This window comes from Pinus tabuliformis, chromosome 3_1, assembly GCF_031772625.1.
Source record: "Pinus tabuliformis cultivar Carrire ecotype Pingquan chromosome 3_1, CPIR1, whole genome shotgun sequence".
Classification (NCBI taxonomy): domain Eukaryota; kingdom Viridiplantae; phylum Streptophyta; class Pinopsida; order Pinales; family Pinaceae; genus Pinus; species Pinus tabuliformis.
In genome coordinates this window covers 272,920,802-272,932,969 of record NC_142301.1, presented here as the reverse complement: position 1 = coordinate 272,932,969, position 12,168 = coordinate 272,920,802, and the positions used below count along the sequence as shown (strand labels likewise).

Genomic DNA, 12,168 nt, shown 5'->3' with positions numbered 1-12,168 from the left:
CAAATGCCCATCAAGCATCTTCTTATAATCCTCTCGTTGATCAATCAACGACCCAGATTAGATTCTAATCAATGGCTCAGATCATTTTGGCTTGATCCTCGTCTTCTTCTAGAAGTTTCACCCTTAGTTTAATTAATACCCTTTAATTATTTTAATTTCCTAAGTTTAGACTTAGGCATCCATTAAAAATAGTTAATTATTTTAATAAAATTGTCTCCAGGTGAAATTTGCCAAAACAATTTCTAGGTATTTTGGAATACATATGTCCTAGCCTCCCTGCAAATTTTGAGGTTTAGAGCACATCCAATGTTACCAGAAATCAACACTCCCTCTTAGCGAGGAATGTGCTCTAGTAATGCAACCTACTGTAGCATTTCCCTGACTCTGTAACATCTCCCTATGCGCTGCTGATGTTTGACATCACTGCACACCAACTAGAGCGCAAATCTGCATCTATGCTGTTGATGACTCTGCATGTTGCTTCCAACTGCATCTGCCTTGCAACTCTGCTCCAACTATTGTTGTTGCCTTCTATAACAACTACAATGGAAAACATCCAAAATACTGAACAGGTGTTCAGCATGATGCATCTATTGCTAGAGTTATGACTATTGCTAGAGTCTGCACTGACCCTTTGAAGCCTCTGCGTTACCACTGACTCTACACTGTGCCAACTACACTACTGCCAACTCTACTCTGCGTTGCTCAGTATCTGGTGCTCCTAGCCAATGCAACTGTCACTCTGACACTCCTCTGTACCAGCTGACACTAGTCCATCCTGCTACTTCTAATATGGGCTCCCGTAGCAAGGTATTGATCCAAGAGGTGGACTCCTCAAGGATCCTGCCCATCTACAGTTCTTTCGAACTATAGTACTAGATCACCCCACCTCTCCCCTAGAGGTATTTGGGCAATCATGGCAAACTCCTCCTCCTTGATCTTTGCGGTTACAACCTGCGGATAATGTTTCTCGTCCTTGTCCTTCTTCTTGAGAGGACATTGTGTAGTGTACTGACCAAATTCACCACCCCGAAAACTTTTGATCTTTGAGACGTCGTTCTTCTGCCTCTGCTGCCCCTTTGATGCAAGGGTTGCATTCTCTTCCTCCTCCTTGGGCTTCATCCCACTGTTGCTGCTGCTATCAAGTTTGCACTTGACTAAGTCTCGCCTCATCTCTTCCTACTGAAGAGCAGCCCACATCCCTTCCCAATCCTGCAATTCCTTTTTACCCAGGATACTCTGAACAAACACTTTCCATTCTTCTGAGACTAAATTTAGGGCCAACCTCACCATTTCAATGTGCTGAGGCATTGATCCTACAGCTACGAACGAGTGTCGGATTTCCTGAAGCTTCGATAGGAACTAACCAATGCGTTCCCCTTTCTGCATCCTAGTGAAACTCATTTTCTCCTCCAAGTACATCTTATACTGCTCGGAAGATCCCTAATACAATGTAGCCAAAGCATCCCACATCTCCTTAGTAGTCCCTTTGCCAGCAATGTGACATACAACATGATCCCTCACTCCATCAAGGATCAACCGCTTGGCCTTCGCCATTTCAGCCTTGTACTTCTTGAGTGGATCTGCATCTGCAGGTTCAGCTACCACACTATCGACATAAGCTTTGAGATTATGCTCATCCAGAAGGCAAGAGATCCTAGCCTTCCAAATCACATAGTTGGATGCTCTGTCCAACCAATCTTGATCTCTCAGCCCATTAGCTGCCATCTCTGCCAACAAAATGTCAAACTTCCTCCTCTCTCCTCTGCGCTGCTACTACGCTGGCCTACGCACTCCCTGCTAGAATTAGTAGATCTGCTCCTCTCTACTGTTGCTCAGCAATTGAGAAATCAAATTCCTTGGTTAAGAATTCTCTGAGGAAGAAATTCCCTCAAAAAGTCTCTCCTTGCTTCCTCTAACATTTTTCTGCCCTGGCAACTGCTGCAGAAAACTACGTCTCACCTGAAGACTACTCTGCGCTGCTCCCTTTGTCGCTGACAAATCTCGATTTGGAAATCTTACCTCTATGTCAACTCACTCAAAGAGAGATCTTCCTTGAGACTCTTGCCCTCCTGGCCTGGACTGCGCAATCCCTCTAGGGATTCGATCTACTGCCTACGCAGCAATTCGATCTCCCTCCTTCTCTTCAACACTTGGCTCTTCCTGTTGATTTTGGGTAGCATCGAATGTGCTCTAGGCTTCAAATTTTGCAAAGGAGGCTTGGGCATATGTATTCCAAAGAACCCAGAAATTGTTTTGGGAAATTCTATACAGGGACGATTTTATTAAAATAATTAATATTTTTAATGAGGTTCCTAATTCTAAACTTAGGAAAATTAAAATATTAATGGGTATTAATCTAATTGTGGGTGAATCTTCTAGATAAAGACGGAGATCAAGTCAAAACGATCTGAGCCTTTGATTAGGAGTTAATCTAGGCCGTTGGTTATCCAATAGGAAGATATAAGAAGGCACTTGAGGGTCATTTGGAAAACACACCAGGCAAATACTTTGTGTCCCGAGTAAAATCGATTTTCTCACTCGTCGAAGTTCGACAAGAGAAAATCGTTTCAGAGGGAGAGTTGGAGGTGGAGGATAGACAAATAGGGTCGAGCATCAGTCAGGGAGACAGGGACAAAGACGCAGAGCAGTAAAAGGACAGCGCTGGGCAGATTGACGCTGGGAGAGGCAACGCTGGCTTGGGTGAGGCTGGCACTGCACAGGCCAATCTAGGGGCCAGAGAAGGTGACGTTGGGCAAGCCAAAGAGACGCAGAGGTTGGAGGAACTTCTCTCTCAGGTCAGATACTTGTTCAGGAATGTCAGTAATTTTTTCTCAGAAAGCCTTGTTCTATACTATTGGGTGTAATTTGTACATGAAGATTTTGCTGAAGAATAATAAAACCCTCATCTGTTGCACGGGTTTTCCCACGTTGGGTTTTTCCGAGGACAATTGTCCAAAAAAATTGTCATTGTGATTGTATTTGTACCAACATTTTACTTACATTTACTTTCTGCAATGTTTTAATTGTGAAGGCTGCAATAGAATATATTTTGATATTTGCCATAAGAATACAATAGATAACTTATTTTCGATGTAATAAGTAGAAGAAATAATATTAATCACTGCAGTAGGATTTCTAGTCAAATTTTCACATGGTATCAGAGGTACAATGAAGTAGAACAGAGAAGCCGGAGGATCCAGCGTTGAGAAGAGAAGGGAATTCGAAATTCTTACAAGGGCAGAAATTCGAATCTCCCAAAGGATTGCGCAGTTCAAGCCAAGGAGATTGGATTTCGTGGGAAAACTCTCTCAGAGTAAGTCAACAGAGAGGTAAGTCTTTCCAATCGAAATTTATCAGTGGTAGAAGGGACAGCGCAGTAGAAGATTCAGTAAGGAGGATTATCTCAGGTGGGATGCAGTTTTTTCCTACAGCAGTTGCTAGGATAGGTTAGTGTCAGAAATTGGCACAATATGGATACTCAAAGTGTCTCAAATTTATCTACCATATTAGATGAAGAATTTGCACGCCTAGCTAATTCAGCGTCAACGGATGTTTGGTACATTGATAGCGGGGCTTCAGCTCATATGACTGGAGTATGAGAACATTTCTCGAGCTATCAAGAAGAAAAAATGGACTTCCAAATAACTATGGGAAACAAACGAAATGTACTCCAATAGGGAGAGGCACCATAGCTTTTCAGATGAAAGCAGGGACCAACATCCAAGCCACCAATGTTCTGCATGTGCCAAGATTAGGAATGAATTTAATTTAGTGTCCCAGTTACATGACAAGGGATATGATGCATACTTCATCGGGAAAAAAGTATATGTTAAGAATCCAAGCTGGAAAAAGAAAAAGCAAATTGGGGTTCAAAGCAACAAGTTGTATAGGTTGCAGCTCAAATCTCCAATGGCACTGATAGGCAGCAACTATAATGATGAGAAGGAGCGAAATGAATTATGGCATAGGGGAATGGGGCACTTACACCATGGAGCACTAAGGATGCTCAGAGAGATTGTTACAGGGTACCAGTCCTTAGTAATGAACATCATGACTTGTGCAGAGGATGTGTGCTAGGAAAGTACGTTAAAGCAGCCTTTTCCAAAAGTAACAATAGAGCAGAGTGTTTATTAGGATTAATACACTCACATATTTGTGGTCCTATGTCCACAAGGGCTCTTAGTGGTGGCGAACACTTCGTCACTTTTATCGATGATCACTCTAGAAAAGCCTGGATCTATTTCTTAAAGACCAAGTATGAGGTCTTTGATCCTTTCCGAGAGTTTAAGGCTCTTGTTGAAAATATGACAAGGAAAAAGTTAAAGGTATTGTGTTCAGATAATGGTGGAGAATATAGTATAGACAGAAAAAGACTTCACAGATTTATGCGCAAAGGAGGGCATCAAAAGAGAGTGGGTGGATCCATATAATCCGGAGCAAAATGGAGTAGCAGAATGGAAGAACAGAACTATTGTTGGGGCAACCAAAGCCATGTTGTATGATCAGGATCTACCTAGGTATCTATGGGCAGAAGCTTGTAACATGGCAGTATATATCCAGAATAGAACTTCTCATAGAGCATTGGGGAAGAGAACAACTGAAGGAGTGTTCACAAGGAAGAAGCCGGAACTCAGTCATCTCAAGATATTCGAAAGCGTGGCTTATTGCCACATTCCAAACGAGAAGTGCAACAAACTAGATCAGACTGCAAAGAAGGGGTATCTCGTAGGATATAGCGAAACCTCAAAGGCATATAAAATCTACATTCCTGGCAACAGGAAGATTGTAGTAAGACGGGATGCACAATTCATGGAAGATAGAGCTTTTAGGAAATCTCGTGAAATCCATGCAAAAGATCAATCAAGAGATGTTCTGTTCGTCCAAGAGCAGCAGGGGCAACAAGAAGGACACGCAGGAGAGCATACACCTGGGTCGAGTACAGTGACCAGCACCAATATCTCCTCAGAAGGAGGAAATACAGATGCTTCTCAACAAACAAAACGACAGGATCAAGAGGAAGAGTTGGTTGAGCCTCCCACTATCAGTGGTAGAATGAGTAGAGAAGTGTGGCAGACTCTGAAGGACGCAGATGATTTTATTGGATCTCCTAGAGCCGAGAAGAGGCAACATAGAGAACCATATAGATACCAAGCATTGGTAGCTCAGGTTGAAGAACCCTCTAGTTTCAGGATGTTGTTCAACACCAAGTATGGGTGGATGTCATGGTGGAAGAATACAACTCCATCATGACAAATGATGTCTGGGAAGTAGTACCTAGACCAGAAAATAGATCAGTTGTAGGATCACGATGGATCTACAAGATCAAGTATGCTGCAGAGGGAAACATAGAGAAGTACAAGGCAAGATTCGTAGCAAAGGAATATGCTCAGAAAGAAGGAATAGACTATGAAGAGACCTTCGCCCCAGTTGCTCGATACACCTCTATCAGATCTGTTATATCCCTAGCAGCTCAAATGGGATGGGAGATTCACTAGATGGATGTCAAGACAACATTCTTGAATGGAGTAATAGAAGAGGAGGTGTATATAGAACAGCTTGAAAGCTTTGAAACTCGTGAGAATAAAACTCATGTTTGCAAGTTAAAGAAATACCTGTATGGGCTCAAGCATGCACCCAAAGCATGGTATGGTCGGATTGATAATTACTTGCAGCAGTTGGGATTTGTCAAGAGTGATGTTGATCCCAATCTCTACTATTTACTGGTAGAGAATGAGCCACTTATTCTGGTACTATATGTAGATGACTTGTTCCTAACTGGGTCATCTAGGCTCATCCAGGATTGCAAGAAGAATCTTGAAGCCGAATTCGACATGAAGGACTTGGGATTGATGCATTATTTTCTGGGGTTGGAAGTTTGGCAGAAGAATGGGGAGATCTTCCTTGGACAAGGAAGGTACGCTACAGAAATTCTGAAGAGATTCAGAATGCAGGATTGTCGACCCATGGATAATCCCATGATCACCAACTGGAAGAAAATAGAAGCATCAGAGGATAAAGAAGTAGATCTCACCTTATACAGGCGACTCATTCGGTCACTTGTGTATCTGGTCAACACCACGCCAGACATTTGTTTTGTTGTCAACACTCTTAGTCAGTTCATGGTGAAACCAAAAAGGGTGCATTGGGCAGCGACAAGACACATTCTTAGGTATGTATGTGGAACAGTCGGATATGGGTTGAAGTACTCTAGAGGGTAGGGCGTCAGTTTGAATGGGCTCACTAATGCAGATTGGGCAGGTAATTCAGTAGACCAAAAAAGTACCTCAAGGTATTGCTTCAGTGTTGGATTAGGGATGATATCTTGGTGCAGCAGAAAGCAAAAATCGGTAGCACTGAGTTCAACAGACGCAGAATATATGGCAGTCAGCACAACTACGTGCGAAGCCATATGGCTCAGAAAATTGCTTGAGCTTATTCAAAAAAAGGATGGAAGCGAACAAGGTTTACTGCGGTAATTAGATTTGCATCTGTTGAAATTTCTAAGTCTAACCATTAGAAATTTTATCTGTATTCTTCAAGTTTATTTCTCCTACTTGTTAATTACAAACAAGTTATTTAAACATATAAACATCGAAATAAACACAATACAGTCTCAACCATCTATAGATCAATAGCTATCTATATTCTTCTAGTTTATTTCTCCTACTCGTTGATTACAAACAAGTTATTTAAACATATAAACATCGAAATAAACACAATATAGTCTACCCATCTACAAATCAATAGCTGAAAGAAATAGCAAACAACAAGTGACATCGTTATTTTTGGACAACTCGTCCCCAGAAAAACCCAATGTGAGAAAACTGGTGCAACAATTCTGAGGGTTATATTATTATGCAGTGTATCCTTGAGTACAACTGGGTGCCAACCTAGCTCACCCAATAGAGAAAAAATAATCGACAGTAATACATCTCTATTCAGAAGCGGGTATTCAGAAACCCTACCCCACGAAACCCTCCCTAGAAACACTAAAGCATTGTGTCAGCCCTCCTGGCCTCTGCGTCAACCTCATAATCCTCTGCGTCAACCCTCTGAGGCACTGCACAACCTCTGGGACCCTCTGCGTCAGCCCTCTGAGACACTGCGCAACCTCTGGGACCCTCTGCGTCAGCCCTTTGAGGCACTGCACAGCCTCTGGGACCCTCTGCTTCAGCCCTCTGAGGCACTGTGGAGCCTCTAGGACCCTTTGTGTCACTCCTGCTGCCTTCTGCGTGGATGACGCAGGCCTTCTGGCCTTGGCATTGTCTCCACTAGGCTCTGCATGGCCTACTCTGGCTTCTGCATCTGCCTCTGCGCTGGGGAGGGTGGCCTGCTCTGGCTTCTACGTCCGCCTCTCTGCCTGATATGCAATATATCCTTGAGTACAACTGGGTGCCAAACTGGCTCACCCGACAAAGAAAAAATAATTGGCAATAATACCTCTCTATTCGGAAGCAGGTATTCAGAAAACCTGCCCCATGAAACCCTCCCCAGCAACACTAAAGCACTGTGTCTTCCCTCCTGGCCTCTGCATCAACCTCATAACCCTCTGCGTCAGCCCTCTAAGGCACTGTGTAGCCTCTGGGACCCTCTACGTCACTCCTGCTGCCTTCTGCGTGGATGACGCAGGCCCTCTGGCCTCTGCACTGTCTCTGCTGGGCTCTGCGTGGTTTGCTCTGGCTTCTGCGTCTACCTCTCTAACTCTACACTAGTCTACAGACACCTAAAATTTTGAAATTTAACAACTACAACTTGGATTTACAAAAATCTTTGCCAGATTTTCTCTAAATATGACCGGAATGTCCATAACTTTTTGGGCAACTCCTCAGCCTCATTAGACTACGCGAGTGAAAACACACAAAGGCCCCACACAGAAAAGCTCTACATTGCTCTGTGTTTATAATGTCAACTACAACGTATGCTGTATATTTGTGGGTAAACTTCACTAGAACATCTGTGCAGGGCACCTTTGCATAGATACCATGAGAAAAATACACACGAAAAAACATTGTTCGGTGCACTTTGCATAGATGCCATGGGAAAAATATACACGAAAAAACATTGTATTTTAACAGTGAAAACACACAAAACCCCAACACAGAAAAGCTCTGCATTACTCTGTGTTTAGAGACTTCACTAGAACATCTGTGCAGCACACCTTTGCATAGATATAGCACTCAACTATTCTAGAAGTTGAGCTGCTGTCAGGCATTGCATTGAATGCACATGTAATAAACATGAGTTTTCTAACAATTTTCGCAACTAACCTTTAACAAGACAAGGTTTTGCAATTGATCTTTAATATAACAGAGCTTTTCCTTTAATCTTTAACAAAACAGAGTTGCAAAAGACAGAGTTTTGCCTTTAATCTTTAACAAAACAGAGTTGCAAAAGACTGTCGGAGGCCAGTTCTTAAAATTAAAATGTTTTTTACTTTACGTTTTCAAATAGAGTATTTCATCATCAATATTCTTAACTCTAAATTTATTAAACATTACAAAATTTAACAAACATCTAGATGCAAAACTCTTAATTAAAAGATCCTAGATTAAGGTGACTCTATAGATAAGCAGTCAGGGCATCTCGCTTCATTACTGCAAAGAACAGATGCATAATCTTAAATTCAGGGCAAAAATCTCAAACCCCGACAATTCTTTGTCCTTATTTATTTTAAAAACAGCATAAATATGTGTTACATTAAAGCACGGTGTGAATAAAAACTTCCATGCGTATTTGGAAATACTAAATAATTCTGCAAAAATATTGACATCGGTTAGAAATAATCAACTAAAATTGTGGTATTTACAAGTTTGACAAACGAAATTTACACAATTTGAGAAACACCTCACTTCTTTACATGTAAAAGGTCAGACCAGACGAATAATCCTAAATTCATGGCAAAAGTCTCAAACCCCAGAACGTTAAACGTAAAACTAGCATTAAAAGACAGTTTGCATAAAAGACTGACTTGTTTCTTTTGGAATATCGAAACTTCCTAAAATTAAAAGACAGTTTGCATAAAAGACTGACTTGTTTCTTTTGGAATATCTAAACTTCCTAAAATTTAGTCACTTTAAAGAGCATCTCGAGGTAACTACGTGCAAAATAACATAACATATGCATATAAACCTAAACTCAAGAGACCGAAAAGCTCAACCCCCGAACATCATTTCTCATTAAAAGAAAACAAAATGTGAAACCTAGACATTTTGAAAACTAAATTAAAGCACGCACTTCCGTTTTTTGATCATCAGATTTGCCAAAATTTTAGGAATTTGGTGAACGTGTCGGTTCGCTATTTGTAAAGAATATATGAATAATCCTAAATTAATGGCAAAAGAATCCACCTCGACAATTCTTTGTCATCCTTAAGTAAAAGACAGCCCGAAAATATAAATTTAGAAGGGAAATAATATGCGAAATTTTCACTCTTTAACAGCTAGCATTTAAACACAGTCTACATAAAAACTTCCTTCTGTTTTGAGGAGAATCAAATTCGCGACTATTTAAGAATCTGAAGGGCGTCTCGGTTCGCTACGTGCAAAGAACATATAAATAATCGTAAATTCATAGCCAGAATCTCTGCCCCGACAGTTCTTTGTCATTATTCAGTAAAAGACAGCCCGAAAATCTAAATTTATACGGATAACATGCAGAACTTGGTCTGTTAAAAGCTAACATTTAAGCACAGTCTCAATAAGAACTTCCTCGAGGAAATTATAATTAGATAAATAAATTATTTGGCCAAGGCTTCATTTAATAAATGCTAGAGACACCGCAATCCACTAAAAATTGTGACATTTACATGTTGGAATATCAAAATTTGACAAAACTTGAGAATTTGAAATACATGTTCAGTTCTTTTGCGGCATCACGTCAGAGGATATTTCTTAAAATAAGTTCAAACTGAAGCACGAAGCAAAGATAAAGAAATCACCTAATTACATACCTCGGAAGGCGGCAAAACCTCCGCATAACAAAGTTGTTGATCCGAGTGAAAGAGCGTTAACTGGTGCCCCGCCATTTTCAAACCAGAATGCCAGCGCGAAATGTCCTTTACACCGTCCGAAAATGGACAATATTACCGTTGGCTAAATACGGTAGCTTCGGGAAGAGTCAAGAATATTCTACCAATTGATGCTCAGAATTAAGGAAACCAAAGGTGAGGTGAGGTCGGGTTTAACGTAGTTGCCTACGTTTGATTGTTATTAATTTTAATTATATATAAATCCATTAATTTTATGCACTTAGGTAGTTCTTTAGAAAGCTTTTGCATATTAGGAAAATTTTGCAGGATTAGTATTACTCCGTATCAAACACGATTATTTGTGTGATTGCATTTTATTCAGCAGATGTATATATAAATACATTCTTGGTTTTCATCTTTCAAGATGTTTTTTGGACTTCTATTACGGTTGGCGTTAACTTGAGGCTTTTCGCCTTCCATTCAAGTGAATGAGCCAATTACACATAACTCCAAATATTATGTTTCTAACATCCTCTTTCTCTTAATCCCAATTAGGAGTGTATATGAGTCCAAAAAGAGCGTTGAAATAACAAAGTGCATGGCATCAAATGGTTGGATGTGCTTTTTGAAATGGTGGTTTAAGGAAGACCACTAACCAAATGAAGTAGAAGAAACTAAAGTCTTTTACTGGTGGTGGTTTAAGGCTGACCACCAACTGTAGAATTTGGCACGAAAAAGTTCTTAGAACTATTTCGAATTTGACTAGAAGTTGAAGTCTTCTACAAAGTGGAAGTGCTCTTGATGATGGTTTAAAGATGACCTTAAACTAATGAAATGGGTAGTAGAAGTCGAAGCCTTCTCCAAGTGGTGGTTTAAGGCAAGCCACCAACCAAATCATGCTCATGGAACATGAATTTGTCTTTGGCTACAACTATGACTATGGCACTGGTTGACTCTGTCTCTAGGCTCTAGCAACTAGCTTTGGTTCAGGCTATGACTCGGGCTTACTCGATATATATTTGAAGTTAATAGCTAACCATCAATTCCCCCTGTCAATACAAGGAGAGAAGATGAAGATATCTCCACTGCAAGACATGTCAATACTCGAGACTGGACTTTAATGTATGATCGATATATCTTCTTGGCTATTGAAGAGCATTTCCAAGAAGTGATCCATCCAAGGTGAATATTTTCTCTTGTAGGAGTCTTGTATCTAGAACATCGTTCTGAATGACGTGTATGTTTCCACAATGCTCACAATGGTAAAGATCAAAACATTGATCTTTCACATGGCCAACTCGATCACAATGTTGGCTTTTGATAATCTGAAGTGGTTGTGGAAGAGGAGAAAGAGAAAATGTGATATCGTGAAGAAATCCAACACTCTGGAACTCTATAGGTTTAGAGTAGTCTAAAATGTTAAAGGACACTTCCTTTTCATATCCAAGATCTGCTATGTTCTTGTTGTTGATAAGTTCTTCCCAATGTTTGATGATGGGCTTGGGAAGTGAAAGTTGTACCTCTGCATCTTCATGTAAATCTACTTTTGAAATGACCTCACTGATCTGATTAAGTGTTGGTTATGGATAAGAATTTGTCTCAAACTCAAAAAGAGTATTGTTCTAAGCAAGAACTAGTTCAAAATGATGCCTCTTTTATTTTAGTTCATCTCACTAAAGCTGAGATTCAAGCTAAGGAAACTCGATTTTCTCATATGCATCTTATAAATAGGTTTGAACATCAGTGAGGATGGATTTTTCAATTGTAACCATGTCACGAACAATAGAAAGTATTATAGTGTTCAGTAACTCTAATAATTTATCAAGTATGGCCATTTTCTCAAGCTCGACAAATAAAAGGTGTGGGATTTGACCAAAGAGCACCTATTTACAAGTGAAAAGTATAAGTGAACTTACAAAAGGAAACTATTTGCAAATTACTTATATTCTCGATACTAAAGTTGAATTGATTGGGACTCTCCTTGAGTAGGGATAGTAGGACAATGAAAGTTCCCTTCAAGTTGTCTATATTAGAGCATAAAGCATGAATAATGCCACACTCCCTAAATAATTGTGGAGAATAATATCATGCGAAATTTATGATATTAAATTATTTTATCCATGCTCATATGGCCTTCATTAAGAAATCCAATTACCTTAGTACCCTCACGCAACAATACCAATTTCAAAACATGCAGA

The 12,168-nt window shown here is 40.2% G+C and overlaps 1 protein-coding gene across 1 annotated transcript in view; it reads right to left on the bottom strand.

Annotated features, from left to right (window-relative positions):
- Positions 1-10,108, bottom strand: part of SPO11-2 (sporulation 11-2) — a 261,298-nt gene extending 251,190 nt beyond the window's left edge. The window contains exon 1 of the mRNA XM_089412694.1: positions 9,953-10,108. Within this exon, the coding sequence (XP_089268820.1) occupies positions 9,953-10,027 (75 nt within the window). The 5' untranslated portion in view covers positions 10,028-10,108. The remainder of the gene's footprint in view (positions 1-9,952) is intronic.
- Positions 10,109-12,168: the final 2,060 nt, after the last annotated feature.